The sequence below is a fragment of the Trachinotus anak genome, unplaced genomic scaffold, assembly GCF_046630095.1.
Source record: "Trachinotus anak isolate AG129_WGS33_773 ecotype Australia unplaced genomic scaffold, CSIRO_AGI_Tana_v1 ptg000001l, whole genome shotgun sequence".
Classification (NCBI taxonomy): Eukaryota; Metazoa; Chordata; class Actinopteri; order Carangiformes; family Carangidae; genus Trachinotus; species Trachinotus anak.
Genome location: NW_027273852.1, coordinates 18657934 through 18670231, shown reverse-complemented (window position 1 = coordinate 18670231; position 12298 = coordinate 18657934). Strand labels below are relative to the sequence as shown.

General features: G+C 38.4%; 1 protein-coding gene across 2 annotated transcripts in view; it reads left to right on the top strand.

Annotated features, from left to right (window-relative positions):
* Nucleotides 1–1092: 1092 nt before the first annotated feature.
* parp4 (poly (ADP-ribose) polymerase family, member 4) overlaps nt 1093–12298 on the top strand; it is a 28502-nt gene continuing 17296 nt past the window's right edge. Inside the window, exons 1-17 of one of the 2 annotated variants that reach the window (XM_071482230.1) lie at nt 1093–1258; nt 2140–2267; nt 2539–2749; nt 4115–4256; nt 4959–5037; nt 5125–5229; nt 5942–6100; nt 6489–6626; nt 6977–7144; nt 7584–7735; nt 8323–8454; nt 9627–9725; nt 9938–10121; nt 10505–10646; nt 11440–11585; nt 11691–11822; nt 12198–12284. In XM_071482230.1, coding sequence (XP_071338331.1) covers nt 2142–2267; nt 2539–2749; nt 4115–4256; nt 4959–5037; nt 5125–5229; nt 5942–6100; nt 6489–6626; nt 6977–7144; nt 7584–7735; nt 8323–8454; nt 9627–9725; nt 9938–10121; nt 10505–10646; nt 11440–11585; nt 11691–11822; nt 12198–12284 — 2202 coding nt within the window. In that variant the 5' untranslated portion in view covers nt 1093–1258; nt 2140–2141. The other variant, XM_071482240.1, reaches the window with a different exon arrangement.

Below are 12298 nucleotides of genomic sequence, written 5' to 3'. Positions count from 1 at the left end.
TCCCCTGAGAAATAAGAATTTAAACTGAGCTCTGCAATACCTCACTTTTTTCATGTTCCTTTTAGCTGTTTTTGTCAGCATTTTCGTTATTTAGAATGGCAAGACTAAACAAGTGAACAAGCGAGCCATATCCTTGCTTTTGCCTGTAGGCCCACTTGCAGTACAGACATGAGAGTGGTACCTTACCCCCAACTAGAAAGCAAATTAAGACTATTTCCCTAAGCATCAAACTAAACCTTTAAGAAAAGAGCCGGCTCACGTCCGCTGCAGGAGAGAGAGGAGTGTGGTGCAAAGATGAGTGAAAACAGAAAAAGAAGTAGTGTTTGGATGCATTTCGACAGTTGTGACAACATGAAAGCACAGGGTAGAATTTGTAAAGTGCAGGGTATATTTCTTTTTATTATGTTGTTTATTTATTGTTATTTTTACTCTATACCAAAAACATTTTGGTTTTATTTTAACAAAGCACATTTACTTGATTGCTGTATTTCTATTTCTATTTTTTTCAGTACTTTACTTGTTTTGTTAGGTGTGTGTGTGTGTGTGTGTTCAAATAAAAAAAATTAAAATGTCAATAGCTGTCCTATTTTAATTTCTATGCTTAGGTTTTTATAGGCATTTTCTATCTGCTTTGTGTAGCAGAGTGGTTCCTCAAGCAAGTTAGAGAGTTACAAGGGATTTTACAACTGTAAATGCAATTGGCTACAGCAATTTATTGAAATTTAAGTGATATATGTGTTCAAATACAAATCTCAAGTCAAAACAGTGCTAAATTTGGCTGAATTCTAAAAGGTATAAGTGGTAAAATGGAAAGAGCCGGCTCTTCTTGGTGAGCTGAGCCAAATGATCCGGCTCACTAAAAAGAGCCGAAATTCCCATCACTACTCACTAGTACAAATAAGTGTTGTATCAATGACGAATACGGTGGATAATTTCACATAATGAAATCATAGTGCACTGAAATGAGTTAAATTTAGGTAGGCCTATAAAAAAACAGAATGATTTTTTAAATATTAATTGTTTAACAGTTGTTTATGATGATAGTGGGAGTGAGCTTCTTCACGTCACTTTAATGTCACAACCTTTATTTTGAAAACACACCGGAAGATAAAACAATCTGGTACGAAACCAGCTGTTGGAGGTCTCTCTTCTTCAGCCTCGCATCCATTTATGTGTTATGACACCGACACGAGAACTAATGTCAGCTTCTGCTTTCTGACAACAGCCGCGGGAGTGTCGCCTGGAGGTTCACAGTGAAGTAAACTCAAGTTTTTTTATTTAACCAGACGTTAGATAATGTTCAGGCTCATGACAGAGCCCTTACGTTTATGTGCTAAATGTTGCAGAGAGCTAGCTTAACAGGTTTTTACGGCTACTAATCCACTTTGATTGACATTTTGTGACGCCTTCACTTCGCTAACTTTGTTAATTGTTCATTTCTGTTTGTTCATTTCTGTTTGTTTCTTTATTTTTCTACACACATTGCATACATTCATACGATATACATTACGTCATAAACTAATTTGACAGTTGTGTAAAGTGGCTTATGTTTCCAGCGCATCTTGTAGTGATTATGACGTTATAAGTTATAACCTTTTATTCAGGTTTACAGTGTACCTCTGTGGTTTGCTTCCGCATTAGTTTCCCAGAATTGCGCGTCTAGGTGTGTGTGTGTGTGTGTGTGTGTGCGCGTGTGTGTGTGTGTGCGTGTGTGCGTGTGTGTGTGTGTGTACTTGTACTTGCTACATAGTAAGGACCAAAAAAAGTATTTTACTAACAGAGTGAGGACATTTTGGGAGAGTGAGGACATTTTGGCCGGTCCTCACTTTTTGAGACACCTTCAAATCACATTTTGAGGGTTAAGACTTGGTTTTAGAGTTCTGGTTAGAATTAGGTTTAGGTTAAGGTTAGGGTCAGGGTTGGGGTTAGGCACTCAGGTGTGATGGTTAAGGTTAGGGTAAGGGGCTAGGGAATGCATTATGTCAATGAGTGTCCTCACAAAGATAGATGTACAAGTATACTTGTGTGTGTGTGTGTGTGTGTGTGTGTGTGTGTGTGTGTGATTCTGCACAGCAGTGCTTTATTCAGATGACAAGATATAATAATGGCAGTAACCTGTTTTCTGTCCTGCCCTTCCAGGCATGGCTGTGTTTGAGAACTGCTACATGCTTTTGGAGCTGAAAACTTCGCCTTTCAAGGAGAAGAAGAAGCTGAAGTCAGCAGTTACAGAGAATGGAGGCAACATTTCCTTTGTGGTCAATAAACAGGTCAGTGGGTGTGGCTGTAGGTGGTGTCTTAGTACCAAGTTAGACTGTTGTTCCCCTGTTTGCAGAAATATAATGAAGATATAATTTGTGTACATATGTAAATGCAGCTGTATCAACCTAGTGGTACAATCAACACACATCATGAAAGCCATGCATGCTGCCACCTTCTCGAGTTTGTCTGCTTCTAGAGAACTTCTGTATGTTGGATAAGTTCATATACATTAACAAAAATCCCAATTTGCTCTCTGTTTTCTGCCCACATTTCCCATAGTGCTCTCTGATAGTGACCAATGATGTGTCTCACCTGAGCTCCAACAGACTACGTAGCATTCAGAAGTACCAGACTCCTGTGGTCAGGGTGGATTATGTGTACAGCTGTCTGGACAGAGGAGCTCTTCTGCCTGTGGATGAATACAAGCTGGAGACTTCTTCTATCTCTGCTTTTTCACCTCCTCCTCCTACTCTCTCCTCACCAAGGCCAGGTCCACTCTCACATTATCATATTATCTTTACAGGAAGTAACTTTGTCCAAAAAACACAGACATTCATAAATACTAAGTAAATACATAAAATAAAACAGGGTAAGAAAAATTACTGTACAAACTGTAGTAGTTTTAGCTATTTTTTATTTTATATGGACATGACTCACAATGTTTTAATGACAAAAACACCTTCAGCAGGTCTTTGTTTCACTCTTCAAATTCACCCAAAAAAAAGAAAAAATTAAAATCACATATTAGTCATAGTAATTGATTAAAACATTAATGTTTGTTTTGCCTCTGCCCATTGTGGATTGTTAAAAAGAGGAAGTGAACGCGATTTAATCAGTAGCTATTAAATGAAAAATTGATCATGGTTACAGGTTCTTTGTAAGAATGAATTTCATGTTCACATGCCATGTTTGTTTGTAGTAAATAGAGGAAGAATTAACTGAAATTAACTAAACAGAAGTAGCTACTAACTTACCGAAATTGAGAGGAAATGACATCCCATTTCTGCCAGTGCTGGTTCCAAAATAAAACTGTAGCAGGACACTTTTCAATGCAAATCAGACTTTGATTAGCCCCTGGAGATTTATAACTGACAGGTGATATCTAGAAAATGTTGTGTACACACAACAATGATAAATGTTTACCATCAGAGTTTGAGATTAAATAAAGATGCGCTTTCCATGGATTCTCACTTTAAAATAAGATGTAGCTATACTGATACCTGATGGACAATTATGTACTGTAACAACTGCAGCAGTAAATTAATGTGCCATGAAGTACCCCCTAACCCTGATATCTATAAATACACATTATTTATTGTTTCTGTATCAAACTCTGAAATTAAAATTAAGTTTGGGTTGTTTAAATTCAGTCAGAGTAATGAGAATGTATATTGCTAATTATTAACTGTTTATGCACTGTGTGAACCACTTACATAAGACAGACAAATCAACTCAGGACTCCACCCAGTTCTAGCACAATGACTCATGATTACACACTCAGTTACTGCCTTTATTTTCTCTTAGCATAGACACAAGTTATGAGTTTCTTTACATGTCAAATCTGGAGTTTGGCCTCTCCTGTTTGTTTGAGTGTTTAGGTCAGATAAAGGCTGTGTTTGCTCAACAGGTGTGTGCAGTATTGTAATTTGTCACACATTCTGATCTTTACTGCTAATTCAAACCTGCAGCAGTGTTGTGTAATGAGTGTTTAGTGTAGTGTATTTGTAGCAATCCATTTGTCACATTGTTTATATAGTATATGTGTACTCAGGTTTAAGTGCATACCAGCTCTTGTATAATATTTGACGTGAGGTTGAGTGAGTCATGAATGTCTGTTCTGTCTTGTGTATTGTAGTGTCCAAAGCACCAAAGAGCACAGCAGCTGCTGAGCCCCGTAAAGGCCAGGTCAAGCCTGTGGAGCCTGGCTCCAAGCCTGTCAGGCTGACTCAGAGGGCAGAGACTCCAGAGAGGAGAGGAAATGTCCTTGAAAAGTTCAGGTGTGAAAAATGATCATCCTCATGTTAGCCTGGATGTGCACGGAAGTGTATTACATTAACACTAGATTAGTAAAGACAGAGACAATGGCATACGGTAATGTATAGATTTTTTTTTTTTTTTTACAGATGCTTAAAGGTTCAGCCTTGTCTTCATTGCCCTCCTTAAAAACATTTCTTTAGTATTTTTTATATATAGTATTTAAACTATCACACTTTTGTAAAGATGCCGTGGTAGTTTTGGCATAGTTACAATAATGTACATGTATATGTGATAATAGGCTTCACAGTATATATGAAGGGGATGGAGGGGTTGGGAGGTTGTCACAGCTGGAGGTGTGGCTGAAAAAGCGTTTGTTTTGGTCTGAGATGCAGGTGGTCTAGTGCGACATCTAGTGGCAGTGACGATCACTTACAGAACATTTAAAGGGTTGCGGTACTAAATAGAGTGAATGTTGCACACCCACAGGGCATGCTTTGCCACCTGAGGGAGCAGCCCACCATAAGAATAATTTTCCTTATTCAGGAATTCGAATCGCACTTTTATCCATTCAGAGAGTTGCACTGCCCGTAGCTCTGCTCACACTTCAACACATTAACGTTTAGCTTTCATAAACATTTTTGCAGAAAATTTTATTCCCAAATAACACAGATACAGTATCACTGATCTTTTCTGTTTTGTTGTTGATTTTTTAAATTGCACAGAATTTACAGGGAAACTGATTCAGATCTTCCATCATATCCAGATAATTTTCAAGTGGCCAAGTATTCAGTCTTTGAAAAGGTAAAGCTGCATTTTTTTTAGCTTATTATTACTGCTGTTGTAGTGGCACTAGAATTACTATTGTTAATAATACACATTTCTCTCAAGATAAACAGCAACACATGGTGTGTGCTGGAGCTGCAGAGCTACAAAGGAGAGAAAGGATTCCAGTACCGTATTGTCAGGTACTGGAAGAATGATATAGGAGCCAAGGTATGAAGTCTTTTGTATGTTACTGCTTGTATGTCAGCTTTGTGAGCTTAACATAGAAAACAAGGGTTATTTCAGTCACCTCTGCTAATAATGCTAAACATCCTATTTATCTGTTAGTTAGTTTTACTTCTTGCCTTCTTACTTTATCTTTGTGGTGTTTGCATGTGTTTGGAATTTGTTGTAACTGTATCCTTTGAAATATGAATTCCTGAGTTTTTTGTGCTTAACTGATAGACCTGTAATTTCTCTGATGATTCTGCCTTTCTGTTATTTGATTGTTTGTGTCATGTTGCTTTGAGAACTCACATATTAAATGGCTATTTGCTCAACCTTTTATTGATTATACCTTTGTTACCAATATGAAAGTTACATTTGTTTTATATTTATATCAATATTTTTTTCATATGTCTTAAAACATGATGCCTATTGTATTATGCTATAGAAGTAAACTGAATTTAAAAGGTATTTGCAGTAGTGTTAAACCAATGCTGTTATTGTAAGGATATATTTTTTCAATTTGTATACCAAAAAATTGTAATCAAAGTTCCCCCTTAATTTGTTCTTTATCAGTTTGGAAAAGCTCCAGAGTCAGAATTTAAGCCATCATAGGACATGGTACTGTACTGTAAACTGTCCAGTGAAATTAGACTCCCCTGAGTTATCAAGTGGGGGGGGTCATCAATTTTTATCCCCATTCTGCTTGTGCTAACAGAAGGAGGCGGTGAAGGATATGCTGGTGTTTCTGTCCACCTCAGAGGAAGCTCTAGCGGTGTACCAGGCGCTGAGAGAGACCGTCCAGGTTGCTGGTCTGCAGCTGAGGAGCAACATCCCTCCACAGGCCCAGGACCTGGGTTCCACCCCACTGCAGCAGGTCGGACACACTCACTGCACATCACAGTTTGTAACTATTCACACACTGTGCTGACAGTCTTATCCAGAGCAAGAAAAGTAAAGCTGTAGACATCTATGAACAGAACTGCAGCTCTCTGGTTTGGTGTAAGGCATTGTGGGTATTATAGTGTTAGAGTATATTTAAAGTTATTAATGATATATAATAGCAGTCATAGTAAAATAAATACACTACTTTTTCAGTTTTTTATGTAAGGTTTACAGTACATGTTTTGTGTTTTGAATTGACAAAAGTATTTCTAATACAGCACAATATTATCTTGGTCAGTAGAAATTTCAGCCAGACTTTGTGTTTGTGTTGTGTTATGATATCTGAAATCTGATTTACATGTGCCTTGTTTGGCTGGCAGCTGCTGCTGGAGGAGAAACTGAACACAGGGAGGTTATCACAGGAAGTGGGCGTTTTTGTGGAGATGCTATGGACTGAGGCCCAGGGCTACCTCAGCAACATCCTCAAAGTTTCAGTCAACAAGCTCAGCCTCAATGATGTAAGGTTTTCTGCCTGGATTTTTCTGTAAAATCAGCTGTCCCATCAGCGTGTTGTTCATTTTGACTTCCAGAAAAGATTCTCAGTATGAATCTCATTAGAATTGCACTTGTGAGGCGGCCCGGTAATTGAGTGGTTAGGGTGCGTGCCATGTGTGAGCGCAAGACGCTCTTAGCAGGCAGTCACCGGTTCGACTCCCGATCGGTCTGACTCTTTCCTGCATGTCATTCCCCTCTCTCTACCCCCTTTCCTGTCAGTCTCCACTGATCTATCATAAAGGCACAAAAAGCCCCCGCCAAAAAAAAAAAAAAAAAGAATTGCACTTGTTCTCAGTGCCTTATGTATGTGTAGGTGACCAGGGCAGAGGGCTTGTTGCTTCAGGCTCAGAGGAAGCTGAAGGAGGCAAATCATACTGAGGTGGCATCTCTCCTGGATGAGTTTTACACCCTACTGCCGCACTGGGTGCCCCAGTTTTCTCCCAATGCCAAGCTCATCTCTCAGAAACTGGACCTGTGTCAGGTAACACAGAACATACATATGATATGGTGTGTCTGATAAACACTGATAAATACTCTTAAACACACACTGAGGGTTGGCAGTTTTTATTCAGCAGACATTGTACAGATAGAATTTTAAATATTTACATTTATGTTCATTGCATTTATTGTATGATAATTAACATTTCCATAATAATAATAATATATAATAAAATATAATTATAAATAATAATATGGCCTAATTTGTCTTTTGTTTTTAAACAAGTCTAGTGTGTAGCACAATGACAGACCTTTCACTGTTTGACCACAAATTATCTATAGATGATAAATACAACAAATTTTTTGAACCTGCACTTACACTCTGAAATGCATGGTATTACTTCACAGACATAGACTCAAGTCATCACTGTCCCATGTGCATATCCAGCCTAAAATGAACACAATCATTTCTGTTTGTCAAGTTAATTAGAGATCTTCTGAGCGTGAGTGAGATGACTCTGAGAAGCCCCGCCCCTTCCTGTCTTGGAAACTACCGTGCTCTGAGGTGCAGCATTGAGACCGTACCCCCCAGCAGCTCTGAGTTTCAGGCTGTGACCGGTCTGCTGTGGGACAGGTAGTGTACCACCTAAGAAGTGCTTGTATGTCAGATAGTCTGGAAAGAAGTCACCGAATCACCCGTTTGCAGCCACCCAGTGATTGCTAAACACACACGTCTATTCACAGAATTTAAGGTCATTCGACTGTTAGTGCATCCTATTCTTTTATGGTTTTAAATATCCACCCTGCAGCCTTTTGACAGGTGATACTCTCCTTGTTCAATGTTTCCATGCACTTTCAACCAAAATTACAATCTTTATCTGTAATTTTACAGGCAGCACTCTGGGCAGATTCTAATAAAGAGCCCAGTAAATGTCCAAAAAGAAGATAGTTTAGAGGAGTTGAGTGTAGTTTATTCCTAATCAGCCTTTCCCTTTCTGGAGATAAAGAAACTACAAAAGTAGTTCACCAAAGGGACACGCCATTCAAATTCACTGTGATATAGAGGAACTGATGTAGATAGTAGAGTAGTAATTATGGAAATAGAAAGAGCAACAAAGCACCCCAGAACTCTGAAACACAATGTTGAGCATTTTCTGTGTGGACAGTGGTGTCCATCCATACATATGCATTAATATATATTTATCCATCTGTGCTTTTCAGCAAGGTGCAGATACAGCAGGTCCTGCGTGTCAGCAGAGGGGTGGAGCTTCAGACATTTAAGAGTGAGCTTGGGAACATTAAACCACTTCTCCATTCCTCCAGCCCCAGCAACTTTGTAGGAATCCTGTCTCGGTGAGATCACACACACACAAACACATGCGTGTATGCACACTGTGGACACTGTGTTGACTTAAATCAAAGACCAAGTCTTGATCAAATTTAATGGGTTTGATGTGAAGACCAGATAAACTGGGGCGAGTCTCCGTAAATTACTATGTGAACAGATTAAGAAATGATGAGTATGTCTGTATACCCCGAGTCCAGTTCTGTTGGAGGTTTTCCCTCCCCACTGTCACCAAGTGCTTGCTCTTTGTGGGAACTGTTGGGTTTCTCTCTATAATAATCTAAGGTCTTGACCTTATCCTGTAAAGTGCTTAATAATATATAATATATGTTATAATTTGGGGCTATACAAATGCAACTGAATTTAATTGAAATACACACAGACACACAAAAGCCATTCGGTACTGGTGTGTAATATACTCCAAAACATACATGAAGTTTTATTATGAAAATTTCTCGCACTCATGTCACTATATCTCTGTTATCATTCATCTCATCTGTATCTGTATTTTTGACATATTGTATGTGGTAAAAATTTACCTACTTCCCTCTGCCTACTCACACGCTGAAGATCAGCCTCTCATTTTATTGAATTGAGCATCCTGAGATCCAGCTTCTCTGTCGGAGTGAAGTTGTTGTTGTTGGATGATCCCAGGTGAAACCAGTGGAATTAAAATTTCTGAGATGAAAAGTTTTTTTTTTTTCACTTACTTTTTGAATTTCAAAAGCCAGACTGTCTGCAGTAAGGGAATGCACCACCAGAGGAGCATTATATATTCTTTTGGTTTACTTTTTGAAGAAAAGTTAAGTTTTTAAGTTGAGTGAAGTTTTCCCAACATCACTCTACACAGTTTGTGAATAAATAAAGTTCAAGCAGTGACCCTCTAGTGTTGTTTGGAGATGAGATTGTGTGAAGAGACTGTGTAGTGACAGGTTTAGAGCTTGCTTCCTTTACAGTACATTTGATGTGGTGCTTCCTTTCAAAACTTATACATAATTTAAATAATTTCTATGGTAAATCTGTGTCCTCTTTCTGTTCACTTGTATATTACATTGTGATGTGACAAATGCTGTCAGCCTGAGAGGTACAGAGTAGTGCAGGTCAAATATCATAAACTTAACAATTAAGAAATCTGCCTTAACTTTTGTTTTGTAACCCAGTATTTTCACTCTCTCTTTAGTGGTCTCCTGTTGCCCCGTGTTGGAGTGGAGCATCATGGGATAGAGAGAACAGACATTGGTAATCTGGGCAGTGGAATCTACTTCACTGATGCCATTAGGTTAGTAGAAGAATCTTAAGAGGTTTATTCCAAAACGATTGTCAATTTATTTGGGCAGAAAACACCATCTTTCATACAGAAATGCCTCCATTAACATGACACATAACATGAGTTAACTTGTCCTTAATTTATTTAGAGGAACAAAGTCAGCCCAAAATTCATTTAAAGAAAGGTGATGGTGCACTATTGAACCTGTCATCCTCCATCTACAGCACCAGTCTGAAATACTCCAAGCCCAGTGTGACAGATGGCTCTCGACTGCTGTTAGTGTGTGATGTGGCGTTGGGAAGTTGCAAGGACATTCACAAGAGAGACCTCACACTGACCGAAGCCCCAGAGGGACACCACAGCGTGCATGGAGTCCACCGCAGCCCTAACACACACTCTGAGTTTGAGGTAGGAGTGCGAATGTGTGACTGTAGATAAGGAGATAAATTGACAGACCTTTAAATAAACTGCCCCTAATCTGATTTTCATACCTAATATAGGACACAGATCAATTCTTTTTCAGGATAATCTAAATCAACCAAATGGACGTACATCTAAGATTTTTAACTCTGATTAGAACCACTTGTCATGTTGAAGTTCATCAAAGCTAATGTTTGTGAAAATTGCTTTGTGTGTGAGTATCCTTTGGCAGCAGAAGTTATCCTCACATTATGATCATATCGTTAATGGTACTGTTATATTTAGTCTAACATCGCTCAGCCTGAACACATCTATACCTACTGTATATGCCTGTTTATACTCTGACTTGTATAATTCTACTTGTGCTCCAGGATGATGAGTATGTGGTGTATAGTCCTGATCAAGTGAAACTGAAATATGTGGTTCAGTTCAGCATCGAGGGAGACCAACTGAAAGAGTTCAGTCCTGAAATCAACATCTTTGCTGAGCCGTGTCTGCCTCCCTCTGGTCAAGGTGAGCACCGAACATCTCCTAAGAGCTTTCTTAAAACAATAATGTGATTTGTTACAAATCATATTGATTGTCATGTTTTCTTTTCAGTTTTCATGATCGCAACTTCTTAAAGACATTAAGCCGCTTTGATAAACTTAAACTTGTGTTGTTACAAAACGACTGATACTACAGTTCTCCAGTCTACTCAGCTTAAGTGTAGAGAGTTTAACTTCAGACCACAGGAAAGTCAAAAAAGGCAGATTTTTAATTTTTGAGTTTAGTGTCCCATTATGGTCTAAATGCATTTTCAGACACAGAGTCTCCACAGTGTTTTAGCATTAAAAGAGTCAAGGCTATTACTATCTGTATCATTATTGGCCTTTAAAATCCCAGATGTGTCAAACCTACTCAGCATAATCTACAATGAAACCCTGAAAAATTTTAACATTGTGTGTTTCTGCGTTGCTTTTGTGAGAAAGTGTGTTTAGACAAGGTATCAATAGAATCCAATTTACTGGGCAGAGTTTGAGTCTTGAAGTTATGTTTTATTAATGTGTATTACTGCAGTAATACAGACCGTGGTTTTATTTACATTCATCTCATGAAATACTTGTTTTATATATATATATATATATATATATATATATATATATATATAAAAAATTTTTAATATTTGTTTAACTTTGATATTTTCTGAAGACGTGTCCTGTATTGTCATGATTGCAATGCAAGCACAGAAGTGTGAAAAAAGAGAGTGTGTGTGTGTGTGTGTGTGTGTGTGTGTGTGTGTGTGTGTGTGTGTGTGTATGTGTAGCACCCACTTTGGATTTGGAAGACGAAGTTGAAAGCATTAAAAACCCCCTGGAGGATGTGACGGCTGGACTGTTGGACAGCTCTGGTCAACAGCTCCCTCTGCAGGCTGTCCATGTGAAGTGCAAACTAATGGATCTGCTCTCTCAGGTGAAAAACAATTACTGGATATACAATTTTACTAACTGCTGCCGTTGGCTCACATATCACATAAAGCACTGACAGTATGTCTGTCATCTCTTTTTCCTCTTGAAGGTCATAATTTTCCAAAAGTACACCAACATGAGCTCTGTGCCCATTGAGGCAAAGTATGTCTTCCCACTGGATGATTCTGCTGCAGTGTGTGGATTTGAAGCTTTCATCAATGGGAAACATGTGGTGGGAAAGGTAAATTAATTAAAGTTTTCTTGTCACAGATTTATTTATTGAAACTTTTTTAATATATTACTTTGTCATATATACTGTAAATGTCCCCACTGTTAATGACACAAGGTAAAATGGAAAGTGGGAGTTTGCATCTGTTTTATCACATCAGCTGTACAGTATAACAGTGATACCATGATAATGGATTATTTTTTCTCATCTGTGTTGCTTGTTCACATTTTGATCCGTTGTGACAGGCTGCTCTTTTCTGATAGACTGATCAGTGATTGCATTTTCAGGTCGTCATTGTATTAAGTCATGCAGCAAAGGATAAAACTAGCATTAAGGATAATTATGAATACTAAGTGAACCTTGTTTTTGTCTCTGCTTGGTTCTCAGGTCAAGGAGAAAGAAACGGCTCGGAAGGAGTACAAGCAGGCTATTGAGAAAGGCCATGGAGCGTATCTCATGGACCAGGATGCCCCTGTATGTCCACAACC